Genomic DNA, 17,454 nt, shown 5'->3' on the forward strand with positions numbered 1-17,454 from the left:
GCGGACGTCACCATTACATTTTGTGTTATTTGTGAACCAATAAATACGCGGGTATACGACACAGATGTATCTAAATATGTCATAAAATAAAATCAGAATTATCATTGTTACAAGATTGATTTAATAACGATACGTGCTGTGTATAATTGTACTATAATAATATGTAGTCGTTCGCGTTCATAGAATATTCCAAGCAATTCTGTTGAGTTGACAATAATTATGATAACTCGAATTATTTTCCTGTCCCTAGGAAATTCCTATAGGTACACTCAATGCAATATTTGTCGGGATATTGTAAAAATTGATGAACATAGATAAACAAAGTCAGTTATGATAAATATATCTTAAATAAAGCGTTTTACAATTATAAATGTATAAATGAAACTATCTGTATGTACTATTGTGTTGTAAAATAATCGATAGCCGTCGTGTATTTTAATTGTATAGCATATACAATTTGTAGTTATGTCTCTTAAACTTAATTTGGTTACATTAACAATTTTTGAAAAGTTTTAAATAGTTTTTTGTTTATTATATTCTTAAGATTCTTGTAACTTTAAATTGTATAATAATAATAATTTACTATATAAACATAATAAATAGCTTAAATATAGAAGTAAACAAATCCTCAGCTTGGAGTATTATTATATTTATTATGTATGCAGCGGCGGATTGGCTAAACATTTCGGCTCGGGAAATTACCGTATGACCATCCCACCATCCAATAATAATAATTTTCCATAAAAGTCTCCTTTATTCATGGATTAAATGCTCGTAGAATTGTTTACATCACGTTTACACTAGGTTTTTATCAAAATCTTACAATTAAATACTTAAATACATTATTTTTATAAAATAATTTTTAATCCAAGTAGATCGGCCCAGTGTTATAATACGACTACCGGCCCACCGGGAACTTTCCCAGTATCCCGGTGGGCCAATCCACCGCTGTATGTATGACAAGTTTCGAATTAAAAATTCATCATCAGGTATATATGTTACGTGCAAAGCATACAATTTGGGCATTTTATACATTATCCGGACAATATATAAAATGCCCTTCGTATGTAGGGCAATATAGATAACAGATGATATGATTTAATGAAATGTGATAAATCAATGAATAATGACATATATTTATATTATTCATTAATTCATCTCAGTAGATATAATTAATTGCACCACCAATCGTTTCTTGGCTGTGCTTCCCTTTTTTTTTTTTTGCACGATTCGCAACTATTTAAGTATAGCATAATCATATCTCTAGTGATATTTTTATATTTTATATTTACCTCGTGTTCCATCCAGGGGCGGATCTAGGGGGTTCAGGGGATCAGTTGACCCACAGTTAATATTTGTTGACAAAATTGACCTCTTGGAAATTTTTTTCTCTTTTTAGACCTTAATTTGGACTCTTGGACAGTTGGCCCATCGAAGATTCTTGAAAAATGAATGCCATGTATATTCAAAATTTAAAATTTTTCAATTCATAATTTATATTTTAAATTGTGTCGTTTAAGTAGAAAGTTAAGTAAATCATATTTTATTCCGTACGTTTGTTGCGCTGATAAAATTAGATTATATTTATTAATCGTAAATAAGTCATCGGTGGTATTACTAATTCTAAAATGTAATATAAATATACTTATACATTTTTATGAGTATATTGTGTTTTTTTTTTTTTTTTACAAGATATTAATTTCTAATTCAGTTTCATCCCTAATAAATGGCCTCTTGAAATGGCTTGATCCACAGTTTCCCGACTCTGGATCCGCCCCTGGTTCCATCCTGTTTCGTTCACCATGTCCAATCGATAAACGAACATTATGTTTAATATCAAATAACTCTTCATTATGTATTTAATATTTAATTTCGTTGTTTTCAGATACTGGTACAATTAACTTGTTAACATCAGAAACTTTTAACATGTTATATTTTTTTAAAAGTTTATAATCATTCAGTTCCTTTTTCTTTGAATTGTTTTTTAATTGATTCATATGTAAAATTAATTGATCATGTTTTAACTTGGTAAAAAATGAAGTATTTGAACTTTTTTTTTTTAACAAATTGTTGAAATCTTCATTAAACTTTTCCATTTTTGAACAAGTAGTTAAGTACGTACTGAATGAATTAACCTGCATTATATAAACGATTAACGATTACTAAATAGTTCATTTTTGAGAATAGGTAAAAGGCCGACTGCACGATAATCACTACAACTACTTATACCTAATATAACTTATAAATCAGTAAATATAGTAATAATATATTATGTCACGTACACACATTTAATATGTGGATGAGCAGACATCCCTATTGTAAAAATACGATAAGAACAAACAAACTAGTTACAGATAATAATTTGACTTTATTTTAACTATGTTTTACGATTTATCATATTTCATTAAATCATTTCATCCGTTATCTATATTGCCCGAATTGTATACTTTGCCCGTAACATATTCAAAGTCTATGCAATCGCGACTCATATATAAATATAATACATTTATTTATATAAATTAATTTAGGAGTATTAACAATTAATTTATTTTTATTTTTTATTATTTTATTAAATAGTTTAAGTTAACTGCTGTATCATTTATTTCACAGAAACCATTTATTTGATGTTTTAGCAAACATTTAATTTTTAATAAGTTAAAATTGTATAAAACGCCTATATAAAATGGAACGCGGAAAAGTTGGTTGAGTATATTATAGCAGTTCAAGGCTATCTATATTCAAATACCTCCTATTCAAAATAATGTAGTACCCATGGAACTGTGTAGAAATCACTTAAATACTTTATACTGTTCAATGGGTAAAGAAATATTATAACTTTCAAGTAGGATAAATATATTCGCTTAAATAGTCCGTTGAATATTATCAATATAAGTAAAATATTAATAAGTCTTGAATACACCACAAAACTATATTAGTGTTATTATTATTTTTATTTATATCATATAGTTACAGTTATAGTTATTATTATTATAATTGAATTGATTTTTACAATTCTAAGATAAACAAGTTTAGATATTTTTTCCAAGTTCAAATAATTATAAGTCTTCATATTTCTTGTGTAAGAACCAAATTTTGTTTTTTATATAATTTTAAATAATAAAATTAATTATAACATACCTACATTTTATAAGCGTATAATTTTCTATTATTAGAATATATTTTAAAGTGGCCAAGATATAATCTAAAATCCAAAATTGGAAAGATACATTAAAAAAAAAAAAAATTGTTTATATTATGAATAAATGACAATCATTGATGATTTTAATTGACCCAATGTATTTTTTTACTATTGCAATTAAATATTGTTTATTGATGAATAATAATGATGATTAACTTTATAAATTAGTATTCGTGAATACAATTTGTTTTATTAATCATTTGTACAAATAATAGTTATTTAAGTAATAATTTTTGCCATTGAAACCATAAATACATAGTTAATTACTTTTACAAGTTAAATGTTGATACTAATGTATTTATTTATTATTTATTAAACAGTAATAGTATTTTGTAAAAATATTTTTATGAAATCAATATGTACAGTTATTGAATTGAATAATACGTTATTTATTAACGTAATGTTGTGTTTCGTTATAATTATCATCAAAATATTCAAAATGATTATTTTTGTAATGAATAATAAAAACAACTATATTATTATAACTATAAACTCTAATTATTTGGATAATGTATATGTTACGATTAAGTCAGAAATTGAATTTATAAACATGATAAACTTAGTGACAGTTATTAATAATCGTTTTGGTTTTTCATTATATTAATAAAACATATTTTAATAATAATGTACACGTTTTTGTTATCAATAACTGAATTGTCATTCCCCATCGCGATATTTTATACACTGCACGTGTTAGTGATTTCTGTACATTTATCCCCAAAAAAAGTTCTGTGCTTCAAAAAGTTCGAGTTTCCAAAAAGTGCGTGTTTGGTCATTTTGTGTACCTGTGAAAAAACGTAAGATAAGAAATACAAATCTATTTATTTTACTATACATTTAAAAAACTAAATGTACTACTGTGTTAGTCCAATTATATTTTATATAATATAGTGGCATGCGTTGATATTTTTTAAGTTAATAATTTAAATTGAAGAAGTTAACCATCCGTCTTGGTATTTATTCAAAATTTCCTTTACAATGTTTCTCTAGAAAGAAGTATTAGACTTAGTTCTTTGACTTTTATTTGAATGCAAAAGTAAAAATATTTATACGTTTTCGTAATCAATAACATATCATTTTTGTCAATATACTCTGGGCAGGAATACTTTCTAAAATTATTTTGTAAATATTAATGATAATTTCAATTTAGTGGTCAATGGTTCAACGTTTATTGAATTTGAAACTAATAAAAAAAATGTATCAAACACTAGTAGGCACATACCGTCAATCATTGTATTGGATTAATACATAATTAAAGATGATGGTATTAAAACTATAGTGTCATCATTTGTTTCAACATAAAATATCATATGAACATCTAATTAAATTATTTAAATCCACCTAAATAGATCATTTTTGGCTAATTATCAAAAAAATATAAATTCATGGCATTTCAGGATTATCTTTGTTAAAAATATTTTTATTGTGTACATCTTTGTTAACTTTCTGTAAGGATGCAAAATAAATGTAACGTAAAAAAGTATTAAACAACATTATTTTTTGGCTAGGTGAGCACCACTTACTTAGGTAGTTTATAATAACCCTCATGTATGTCACTATTATATATTATGAATTTATGATATACCTATTGATAAATAGGTAGGAAGGAGATATTGGGTACAATTGGAACCTTTTTTACAATATTATTTATTTCTTCTAAGATTTAAAATTTTTCTTTAGTTACACTTTTAATCATTAAAATAAATTAATACCTTTATACATAAGTGAATATATTCACAAATACCTAAATAAATGAAGATTAAAAAAAAAGTACCAAAAGGACCAGTAACAATAGTAACATACTTATTTAATTTTATAATTTTTAAATGGTAAGATTTAATCTTTTTAACCATTTCATACTAATAATTAAATTAAATTAAAGATTTGTGAATAAAAATATACTTACCTTTTAAATTGGGTTTTGTTTGAATTTTATAGTTTTATATTATTAAAATACTTATTATAACTTTACATAAACAATACAAAATGTTGGCATTATAAAAAAATACCAGTACCTTACAAATAGAGGTAAGAATATATTCCATTTTAATATAATTTGTTTATTGAATTTGTCAATATAATTATAATTAAATAATAACATACTTAAATTAAAAATAATACAATTATGTAAAAAAAAAAAAAAATTAACCGTTGAAACTAGGCATTGTTACCGATTTAAAATTATTAAAATATTAATCAAATAATAGATAAATCAACATAAATAAAATAAACCAACATTGTGGAAGAACTTATTGCTAGTGTCACAATATATAACTTCATTGCATTCATTGTACACTATATGAATAAAATTATATTTGATTTTTAATTATTTTAAATAAGTTATGATTACATTTAAAGTGTTTATTGGTTTATATCTCGTACGTTAGTAAATTTAGTTTTTGTGTAAGAAATAATCACTTAATTTTATTTAAAAACAAACTATTATTTATTTAGCTTATTAAAAATCATATATATTTTATGTCTATGTATAATTATATAATTTATTTTAAAATTTAAGTTTGTTTCAAGTGTATTATCAAAATATTATATAATTACAAGTCTTAAATCATAATGAGTATAAAAAGTAATGAATAAATAATAAAATGAAAAAAAAAACAATATATAGGTATGTCTTATTATAAATTATGTCTAATTAATAATTATTTATCATGAATATTATTGTTATTAAAAATTTGTTATGTATTTATAAATACAATAATTTATAATTATGTAAATTATAATTATATTTGTATTTTTATTGTGTATATGCTCTAGATAAATAAACTTTCGTTGGCAGCATAACCGGAATGAATGTGTTTACTTTTTCTCACATAATATTTTAACCTTTTGTATCTATTTATAATTTTAACTCTTAGCTATTTATGCGTTATTAACAATACAACCAAATTCCAAAGTTTAAACTTAGAAGTTCCCAAGAAGCTTATAGTTATATAACTATAACGTTGAATAGTATTGATAGGCAAAACATAATTTGGAAAGTTAAATGGAAATTAATATTTAATATTAAACATGGAAGTCAATTTTGTGATGTATAATAAGAGTTACGAAATACCACAATAATGACTTCGCATGGTAAACTAAACATAGATTGCATTTGATAATATCAAATGCGAGTTACATTTGTAACGGCGTATGGCTTAGGTCAAATAACTTAGCATAAAGGGTCTAGGGAAAGTCACTTGTACGTTACTAGGCTTTAAATATTAACCTCACATCACACAATAAAACGTTCATGTGACGTCTCATGCACTGCATTTTGCACACAGAGTTGATAAATTATTCAACAATTTCGGCAGCTATCATTGGATAATATAAATAATTAGCATTTAGTGTGCGTATCTAAAGAAATATATCTACGTGCAGGAGATTTGGTAGTAATATAGCATACTACTATATATTCATATTTATTCTTACTTAAATAACAGACGGCCGTGTTAAACATAGGTGTATTATTGTAATATGTGATCTATATTCTTACGGAGCAATACTCAGTATATTAATCAAATATTATTCTGATTTTTTAGGTGTCTTTAACATATCTATAACTTATCAACAGGACTTGGGACTTAATGCATTTGCATATTTGTTCGAGAAGTAAATAGAATAAATCTGATATGGTACAAATTTTTATTATGGTGTTGGGAGTTTTAAGTTTAAAATTTTATTATGCATATTTTTTCATATTTTGGATTTTTTTCTTCAATTGCATATTTCTGAGATTTATTGATTTAAACTGCATATTTTAAAATAATTGTTGATAATTTACTCGTAAATCAAAAATAATAATGTAAAATTTTCATTTTTGACACGTTATAAAAATGTTATTTAGAAAACTAAACGCGCTGATACATTATTCATTCTAAATTAATTTTATCTATATGAATTCGTCTACAATATTGCCGATAGGGCGATACTTAATATACTCGATACTCAATAGTGTTATTCCACTTATTTCATTCGGGGAACCCATTTTATTTTTAGCTCTGAAGACAATTTTACTTTTATTAATCTGTCTTTCAAAGTATTATTTTGTTTGTCACTACTCAGTAATCGACGAACCACGAAGACGATCGTTTTCTTGTTAATGCATTACTGCATATTTTGTCGTGTTAGTCTTCGTTTTCGTATTTGTTTTCGTGGCTCGTGTCTGTTAATTATTAGTGCTCGTATTCGTGGTATAATTTTCTTAAATTAATAAAAAATAAATATGTCGAAAGAAAAACAATCACAAATTAGTCGTTTGAGATGTTTCATTTCGGAATTTGATAGTAGTAGTAGGTATGTGCAAGATATGTTTTTTTTTTAAATTAAATTTGTATTAGTACGTATTTTTTAATTAAAAGTGAATGCATATTTAAGGGCATATTTTTAAGATTTTAAGCACAAAAAACCCCGAGCCCTGCTTATCAGTAATATTTGAATATTTTTTTTTGTACAAGAACTACCCACCATTTCTGTAACTTTAAGATATTCAAGCATTCAAAATAATAATTAACACTTTTTCTGGTTTTTCATATACTTTTATGGGACTTCGAACATATTAAGTAAATTAATCAATGAATTTGATTATATAGATCAGCTACACAAAAAAAAAATAAAATAAAGTGGAATTAACTATTTTATAATTTTTATATAATATGTATACCTACTTTATATTAATAAAATAAGAAAATAAATTAAAAATTTTTAAATTAATACTCGTAAGTTAATATATAAATAAATAAAAGCTCTGCTGGAGTAATATTTAACATAACCTAATATTTATCATGATTTAATGGTATGAAAAAAAAAAACAATAATTATGCCATTTTTAATATATAACGATAGAAAAATTTGCTACTCTTGGCAAAGGGGAACTAGTAGTAGTAAGTACTTAAGTACTTAAGCACAACCGAAGAAAGTACTTATAAATTTATCAGTACTTTCTTCGGTTGTGCTATTTATTAGGTTTTTTTATTTAATATTTGCACAACCCTTAGTAGAGTTTTGAATTGGTACCAACTTCCGCTTCGGACAAATAAAAAAAATCTCTGATTTAACTTTTTGTGCCAAGACAATCACGTATGGCTGGTACACTATAGGATTTAGAAACCGCTAAATTTAACGAGTGGGCTGAACAATGAACATATAGAGCATTTGGGTGAATTTCTTTAATGTAACCTGGACACCATTACATTTTCTGGTCATTGCAGCTGCCCCGTCATATCCTTGCCCACGTAAATATTGAGTATTGATTCCAAATTGTTGAAGATTTTCTAGGATTAAATTTGCTATTCCTTTACCAGTCATATCATTAGTTGGTACAAATTGTAAAAATTCTTCAGTAAGTTTTAAAGTGTTTGAGTTGATATATTTAACACATAACGATACCTGTTCAACTTCTGAAATATCCGCAGTTTCAACTGCAAGAATTGAAAAACATTTTGCTGTATTTACTCTAGAAATAACTTAATTTAATAAAATTTTGTTACAAGCATCAATCATATTAATTTGACTTTTATGACTAGTATATTTCATCTTTCCCGAGCTTTCCAGATAGATTTTCATTTCAATATCTCCTTGAGCTCGGTATCGTAAAATTTCTTTGAAATTACCTTCATTCTTATAATTTATAACTTTTGAGTCATTGATTTCAATTTTTCCTGAATCACAGTGTCTTCTTAATGCCAAGTTTTGACAATCGCACAAAATAACTGCCTCAATTATTGAAATAATATGTTTTCGATTTTGCAATATCTGTTTGTTTTTTCGTTGTCAATTATTTTATCGATTGCCCTTGTTGGATTTTTAAGCATGTTTAAGAAATTATCGGCATCTAGTAAACTCTTTTTGTGATATTCTAAATTCGAGTGATTTTTAAAGTCTTCCAATGCATGTTTCCAATCATCATATTTTTTTAATACGAATGCTTCTAATTTTTGGTTATTAATACCGGCTTCATTTTTAGTAAAAGCAACACAATATTTGCAATATCATTGTTTACTTCTGAATAGACCAACCAAGGAAAGTTAATAAGTCATTTATATTGAAATTTCAACTTCAAAACTTTTTGTTGTTTACCAACTACTGATATTTTGATAGGAAAATTGTAATTAATACCAGGGACCCAAATTTTGTTCAAAACGTCTTCTATTTCATTTTGCGTTAAAAATTTATTTGTGTAATGTGCTATGTCAAAAATATTATAACTGGAAGATGTACGATTAATATCTGTAGTCGAAGATGCGAACTGAGTGATAGGTGTATCAGATGCAGATATAGCTGATGGTAATGAGGAACTAGAAGAACTTATAACTGTTTGAGTTGGATTCATTATTGAGGGTGGTTTTGAAAAAAAAGATTGAATTTTTGATTGTTTTTTTTCAGCCATGACTACTATTACGATTTTACGGTTTCGTGCGATGTCGATGTGGTCCTATAATTTTAACAGTATTCAGTTGTGAACTTTTGGGTTTACAGTAACACTATTCACGTTGATAGTTAAAACATTAAAATTAAAAATACCTACTCATCGTATTATAATTTACACAAATAATATCTGTTTGAAAGACAACTAAATATAATACTAATTTATTATATTTAGGTATTTATTATTATTTATTAGTTATCACTAGGGAACGGATTTATATGTAATAAAAATACATAAATATGTACATATGTATGTAAGTATAATTTATAAAATATGTACTAAAACCATCCAAATATGTAGGAAAAAAATTTTTAAAAAAAAAAAAATATATAATTATTAAATTATCAAAATGATTTGTTGCATTGAATTATTACAATATATTTTAAATTATCAAATATTAAATGTCGCCTATTAGATCTGAAAATATTTTTAAAACGGCTAAATGATCGTTCCACATCAACCTACATCGGTTGATTTAAGCATATTTGAAGGGCATATTATTAGAAGGCGATAATTCCAAATTTTTAGAAGGGTGTCTGCCACTAATTATGTCATTAATTGATTTAAAATCAATATGACCTGAAATTTTTTTCTGTAAAAACATGAATTTTCTTTTTTACTACTTCTCCTATTGGTCCGTTTACGAGTTTTCATTTTGCAATCGTTGATTCGACAATTTGCATACTTTCATTCAAGGACATATTTTTGTTTTTAATTTTATAATTGTATGTGCAATAAAACTAAAATTCACTGAGATGAAAATTAAATTTGTTTTCAATGTTTCATTTTGCATAATATTTTGAGCTTTTCTAATAGCGATAAAAGTTCTGGATCTAAATTTGAAATAATTTTTTATATTTTTGTATGAAGAAGACGTATGAATGATGAAATAATAAAATATGTTTAAAAATATTTACAAATTAGTGAAATATGTAAAAATATGTAATTATACCAAAATATGTAAAAATATGTAAAATAAAAGTAGCATCATATTAATAGGAATGATTTAAATTATGAACATTTCTTATCAAATTTTAAATATCTTGTTTTAATAAAAATATGTATTTACATATAAATCCGTTCCCTAGTTATCACTTATTAGATAGGTAACTTCTGTACTTAGAAATACAATATATACTAAGTTAAAAAAAAAATCATTAACTCACCCAGTCTTGTGTATTTATAATTAATTTTAATATTTCAAATGCTTAATATTAACAATATTATTTATTAACTATTTATTATTAATTATTTATTTATTTATTATTATTTATTATTAATTATTTATTAACAAAACATTAAACATATGTTTAATGTTTTGTTAATAAACAATTTTAATGTTATAAACTCTAACTAATCTTATCTAAATACTTATCTATGGTTTATGGAGTTCAATGAATAGTTTTTGACATAAACTTCTTCAATGGCAGAATAGGTAGAACAGAATGAACGAAAATTTCATAATATTATTTAACGAAAATGTTTAACATGGTAATTTACGATAGTGCTATAAAAATAGAATCCATTGCACCGTATTATTGTCGTTCACCCGAAATTCAACGATTATAACGTAATCGGTTTTTTCTCCATTATCCGTTCGAGTTAGTCGAGATAATGACAATATTATCCTCACGCAACTAACTGACTGTGTACGATTAAATCTCTATTTAGATTAATATATGGCACCCATAATTTCGTTAAAAAAATATTTTTTCGTTGTTGGTAAAGTATACTCAATAGTCTATACTATATATTATTATTATGACGAATGTTTTATGCATACATGTAATTAATAATAATAAATTCATTAATAATATTAACATTTTTTTTTTTTGGCCCTAGGGGGGTTTGGACCCGAAAACCTCTCCCGTATGTACGCCACTGGGCTCATGGTTGTTCTAGGCTTTAGTTTCTTTAATTAAATTTAACTTAGAAAATGAACATTCCTACCAGTACAGTTCGTAATCATCATTGATAAAAAAATTCGGAAAGGTATTATTATGTTCAAAAATGTTACTTCTAGTCTATTTGATTTTAAACATTTGTATGTAGTAGAAATACTGAATTCAGAAGTATAAATTTCTAATAAATACGCTTTTAAGTGTTACATTTTAAAATTAATTCATTTTTATTAACGTCTACATGATAAAATTCTGCAAATTTTTTACAATGGACTTGTATTTCTTTTATCTTTTGTTTTTAGATTGGAGAAAAATACAAACAGTTTATTTATTGATTGGTATGATTTACCACAAATTTTTAACTGAGTTGTGCCTATTATAGGAAAGTAAGTTTCTATTTTGAATTTTTTATTTCTTAAAAATTATATACTTTCATTAGTTTGTTGATCGAAGTATGTTAAATGAATTTTCCTCTTCTTAGTTCGTTGATCTAAATCTTTATAGTCAGAATCTGGAAATTGATCTCTAGTGACAGTTTCATAATTTTATACCATTGTGGCAAAAGCTGATAAGTGCCAAAACTAAATTTTATAGGACGGGCATTATAAAATGTATTAGGATTTCCTTTTAAACATTTTTTAACATAAATACCTAATTTTTTAATGATATTTTACTAAATAAAGGTTATTTATAAATAGTCTTGATACACTAAAATACTTTTATAATAATTTTATGCTAATTTGAAAGTTATGTTAAGACTTATAATAACTTATAATAACTTACAATAATTGTGACTGATAAGAACAATGAAATGCACATAATATATTTTGTCATTTTTTTTGTCAGCCAAAGTAGCACATAACATTTTTTGACTAATAGGTTTTTTAAACAACAAATATATTTTTTTTTTCAAAGAACTTTATTCCTTTGATTATTAACGAAAAATAAAATAAAAACAATCAACTTTTTTGTTATAACATTATATTACAAGTATCTATAAATTTTATAGATGGACAATATTTATTTGTGTTCGAAAATGATATGTAGTATATCATGTATTGTCACAATTTTATTTCCTGCATTTAAACAGTTATCACTTTCGTTTTTTGCTTATAACAGATGTAATAATAGAGCTAAAAATATTTTGACACAATACAATTTCAACCTTATTCTATATATATCATCTATAATCCCAAAATTGACTTTTTGGCACTAATCAGTTTTTGCCACAATGGTACAGAATTATAAAATTAATCTCTAATCTCACTTAGAAAACCAGCAAGTGAATCAAATTATTTTGAACCGACGTCAATAGTAAGGTTTTCTTTTTGTACATTTTTATTTGTTTCATTTATTCTTGATAAGATTTTACTTCAGCAACAACAATATTTTCCAACTGTTCCATTTCCTTAATTAAGCTATGGGTTTCGTTTTTAACATCTGGTGAAGTCTTATCATCTATTTTAATTGTTTTTAGAGCATCTAAAATGTCTTTGTAACCAATACACAAGGCAGTAACAGCATCTGCTCCAGCAGACCATCTAGTTTTTGATAGTGATTTTAAAACATAATTTGAGCCTAGGCACTTTTTCATGATATTCCAGAGATAGGTAGAACTCGAAAAAAAATTATATAGTTTTTATACAAATTGAAAATAACTTACTACTTCCATAACACATTCTGTTGCATGAACCCATACCAAGTTAAAAGAACAAGCTGCACATGGTATAAAAACAGCAAAATTACACTTTTTTTTTTTATTCTGTCTTGTAAACCAGCATATTCCCCTGACATATTTGTAGCATTGTCATATGACTGGCCACGACAGTTTTTAAACTAATCTGATTTTTTTCAAGAAAAGATAAAATAACTTTAAATAAATTCTCAGAACCGTGTTCATAAATAGGAATAAATTCTAAAAAACGTTCAACTGGATTATCGTTTTTAACATACCGTATAATGAATGTTATTTGATTCATATAAGAAAGATCAGGAGTGGAATCAATACTAATTGAACAATATTTAGCCACTTTTAATTCCGAAAGAATTGTATTTAGCACTTGTCTATCCATTATGTTAATAAATTAATTACAAATATTAGCTGATAAATGTGAAAGATTCCCTTTGCCTTGATTTCCATATTTATTTAAATGTTCCAAAATAAATGGATCAAATTGGCTTGGATATTATATATTTTATTTATTTATTATTAATTTGTTGAATTAGTTGTAAGAAGTTTTCTAATTATATGAACGTTGTCTAGTGGAAGCTAATAGTTCCAATAGACAGACCAAGACATTTACTGGTAATATCAGATTCTCGTTATAATCGGAATTTTTTTTAGATAAATTATAACTTCCTACCGTGCACACATAAATCGAATTAACCCTAAAAAATTCGATATTTTCAAAATCAATATCCATATTTATATGTTTCCATATCTCACCATCAGCGAAAATATATTTTTACGTAACGATACAATTTGTTTTTTCACTGCTGAGGTTAATATTATTTAAATGTGGAAATCATCTATCAGTTATTTTTGTTTGTGAGATTATGGAGGTAACGCTCACTTGTAGGTACCGACAAATAAAAAAAGAGAACATAACAATGGTAATCACAACTCAAATAATTAACCATTCACGCCAAAGGCGCTCCGGTGTAATAGGTAGTAATATTATGATTGACAATAATAAAAATCAGTGGTGAATGCTGACTCCGAAGTCGTTTTAAAAAAAAAGGAATAACTTTTATCATAAATTATGATTGTTTTCAAATAGGTACTTCGTGCTTTATATCATATTATTATTAATGATAAAATAATTGTTAAATTTTTACCAATTATGTTTTTATTCTTAAGCATGCGCTGCAATGCCGAGTTTGTCCTGAAAATTCGTCGCTATTTATTTATTTATTGAATCAAAATATCGCGGCGGTACTACGGCGGCGCGTCACAGTATCAGCACAAGGTGTTATATCTTTTCTATGTTATGGATAATAATCTATTATCACAATCGTTATCATTCGTTCGTTTTGTTAGTAGTACACATCCGGCCGGTACATCGAAGTGTTACTGTCACTTAAGTCTTATTTGTCCATACGTCGGCTTGTAGATTTAAATTGCAACTCTGATTTCATAGCATTACCTGTCGTGATGTCCATTTCCAAGCTGAAAGCAATCGGTTACCCTTTAGCTTCAGTATTCGACGCAACCAGTATGTAGTATATTTATATAGGATTATTTATTTTACACTTGAACTGCTGTTGTTTTCTTTAAAATAATCGACCGCATAGAATCTAAACATTTTGGTTTACTGAACATACCTGACATTACGTATTCATCATATATTTTTTTACCGGGAAGGAATTGGAAGGGCCTAAATGGGTAGTAATTCTAGTAAAATTGAAAACATGCTGTAAATCACATAATATAAATTAATAATTATTTAAAGACAATATAGATAGGTACGTACTAGTACTATTATCTGATTCATCTGCACTAACTTTTATTTTGTGAGTTTATACATTTGTACAGTTTATTTTAAGTTTATCCCATTTTGAAACAAATTTTATGTACTCTAGATGAAGCTGTTGATAAGATAAATCAGTTTTAAATGGTAAAATTTTTGTAAAAATACTTTTCAATGCATTGTTTAGCAAATTGTCTTCAGTAAAAAAATTATTTGGGTCCAGGCAATTGATATCAGCATACAAGTCCTTATATTTTTCAAATCGTAATTCAATACTTTGAATAACTGAGTCAAATATTACATTGCAAACATTAACTTCAAACAACTTTAATGGATTCATAGTTTGATTATCTGTAGATTCGCATGTAAATTGTTTAGTCTTTTTTGTTAGTCGAGTTGTTGGTAAACTATCACTAATTTGGATAATATTATTTTCTATTTTATCTAGTTCATTATTTACCTATATAACAAAACTATCAGCAGCCTGTTTGATAGTGGTAAAATCACTAATATATTATTATTTAAGTCATTACAGTAACGATGAAAAATAATTTTGTCATAGGTAAAAAATTGTTAATTTTTGTATTATTTTGTGTTCTGAAAATCATATAAAATGTTCTGTTCTTTCTATGAGATACATTAGTATATACTATATACTTGTATAGTCACAACCTAAGCCTAAGTAAAATACATATATAGTTACTTATTTTATATTTACTCTTAACTGTGAATTACAATAATTTTATTTAATTTTGTTAGTTTTTGTATTTTATATTTTAATTTAGATGAAAAATGTTTACGGATGTTAGTGTTGTGGTTAGAAGAGAATATTTTAAAAATATATGAACCAGATAAACGATCAGGGTTACAGAATATTGATTCTGATGAATGGGACACAGCATTTAAAGACTACTGTGTATCTAGTTCCAATCCAATAACAAGTACAGAAACTATAGATCATTTGGAATGGTTTTTAGGTAGGGCTGTTAGAACAGTGTACAATGAACAAAGTAAGTTGACCCTTATTCTATTCCTTCAGTAGATTATATTTAAATTTATTGCTATTACATTTTTCTTATAGGGAGCAAGTTTGATTCAGAAACAAAAACAACACTTGAAATTGATTCTAATGTTCCAACGATTATACCATCTGATAACCCAATTGATAATATTGATGGTAATTATATTATAATACAAAAAACTAAAAAAATATTGTTTAAAAGTATTTTTATTATTTTATCATATAAAATGCAGCAAAGATGATATAGTTGAGGTTTTCCTGCCTAAGACACCGCTTTTTCTCGATTCTTAGACATTTAAATTTATTTTAATTTTTGATAATATTATTTATGTTATTTATTTATTTTTTTGATAATGTTTGTATGTATTACATGCTATAAAAGTTATTTACATGTACATTACGATTTTTACTCATTATTAAAATTATTATTAACATTGGTATGTAATTTATAGCTTACAGTGATGATTTTAAGAAAGGCGTCGAGAAGCTTGCTGATTTACTAAATATTTCCAAACATCCTGATCACATAATAACATTAGAAGCTGTAAGTGCATTTATTGAAAAAAGATTAAGTGCAAAAGCAATAAATAATCCATCTGCTGTGTTACCTAAGGTAAAATATTTTCAATAATTGTATCCACATTCTTTTGTAATTCAACTCTGCTCTTTACAGGGTGAAGCTTTTCCTTTAGAACAAATCAAAGGTCATAAAATTGATTCCAAAGACAAAGCTGTTCTAAAAGCATTGAAAGTATTAAGATTAGCACAGCTACATAGGTTACGTGATCTTCAAACTTGCATAAATGAATGTATTGTATCTATGCAGCAAATTACTTCAAATCCAAAAACAGATACTAAATTAGGAAAAGTTGGTTATTAAATATCCAATTGGTTAAAATTAAATGAAGTTTTATTAATAAATTATTGTAATTCAAATAACATGTAAGATATATGAATAAATGAATACATTTTATGTTTAATTACTTTGTTTTAATATCTAATTTTAAAATTATATTTTGATTTAACAGAATAATATCAATTGATGAGCTTTATATATAAATATATTAGGGTGGTCCAATTCATATAGATTAAAAAAAATGTTTTTGGCTTGCTCTCCACAAACACTTTTTTGTTCCTTTACCAAAAAGAAATATGTATACCAAAAACTAGCCCATTTTAAGTATATTTAGAGGTCGCTAGTATATGTAAGTAAAATAAAATTCATGAAATTTATCAATAATAATTGTTGTTTTCAACATTACTGTCGATAATAAATTGTTATTACAATAACACTGTGATTTTAACCCGAAATGTATTGTATTTTACTTATCTGCCTTATCATATCGGCATTATTATTCACTGTCAAATAAATAGTAAACGTATGTGACACGCGTTTATATCTTTAAATTTTATTTTATTTTGAACTGCTGTTG

At 25.4% G+C, this 17,454-nt stretch overlaps 1 protein-coding gene across 2 annotated transcripts; it reads left to right on the forward strand.

Moving 5' to 3' along the window:
• The first annotated feature begins 7,284 nt into the window (after positions 1 to 7,284).
• LOC112692119 (RNA transcription, translation and transport factor protein) lies at positions 7,285 to 16,970 on the forward strand. Of its 2 annotated transcripts, none has more exons than XM_025566693.1 (5): positions 7,285 to 7,498; positions 15,786 to 16,010; positions 16,082 to 16,177; positions 16,474 to 16,634; positions 16,695 to 16,970. In XM_025566693.1, exons 2-5 carry the CDS (start codon positions 15,803 to 15,805, stop codon positions 16,899 to 16,901), a joined length of 672 nt encoding a protein of 223 aa, XP_025422478.1. In that variant the 5' UTR covers positions 7,285 to 7,498; positions 15,786 to 15,802; the 3' UTR covers positions 16,902 to 16,970. The 2 variants fall into 2 exon arrangements, with proteins under 2 accessions (XP_025422478.1, XP_025422470.1); XM_025566685.1 differs by lacking the exon at positions 7,285 to 7,498 and adding an exon at positions 14,547 to 14,745 and having other exon boundaries at positions 16,695 to 16,968.
• Positions 16,971 to 17,454: the final 484 nt, after the last annotated feature.

The sequence above is a fragment of the Sipha flava genome, unplaced genomic scaffold (genome assembly GCF_003268045.1).
Source record: "Sipha flava isolate LNK unplaced genomic scaffold, YSA_version1 116_pilon_pilon, whole genome shotgun sequence".
Taxonomy (NCBI): Eukaryota; Metazoa; Arthropoda; class Insecta; order Hemiptera; family Aphididae; genus Sipha; species Sipha flava.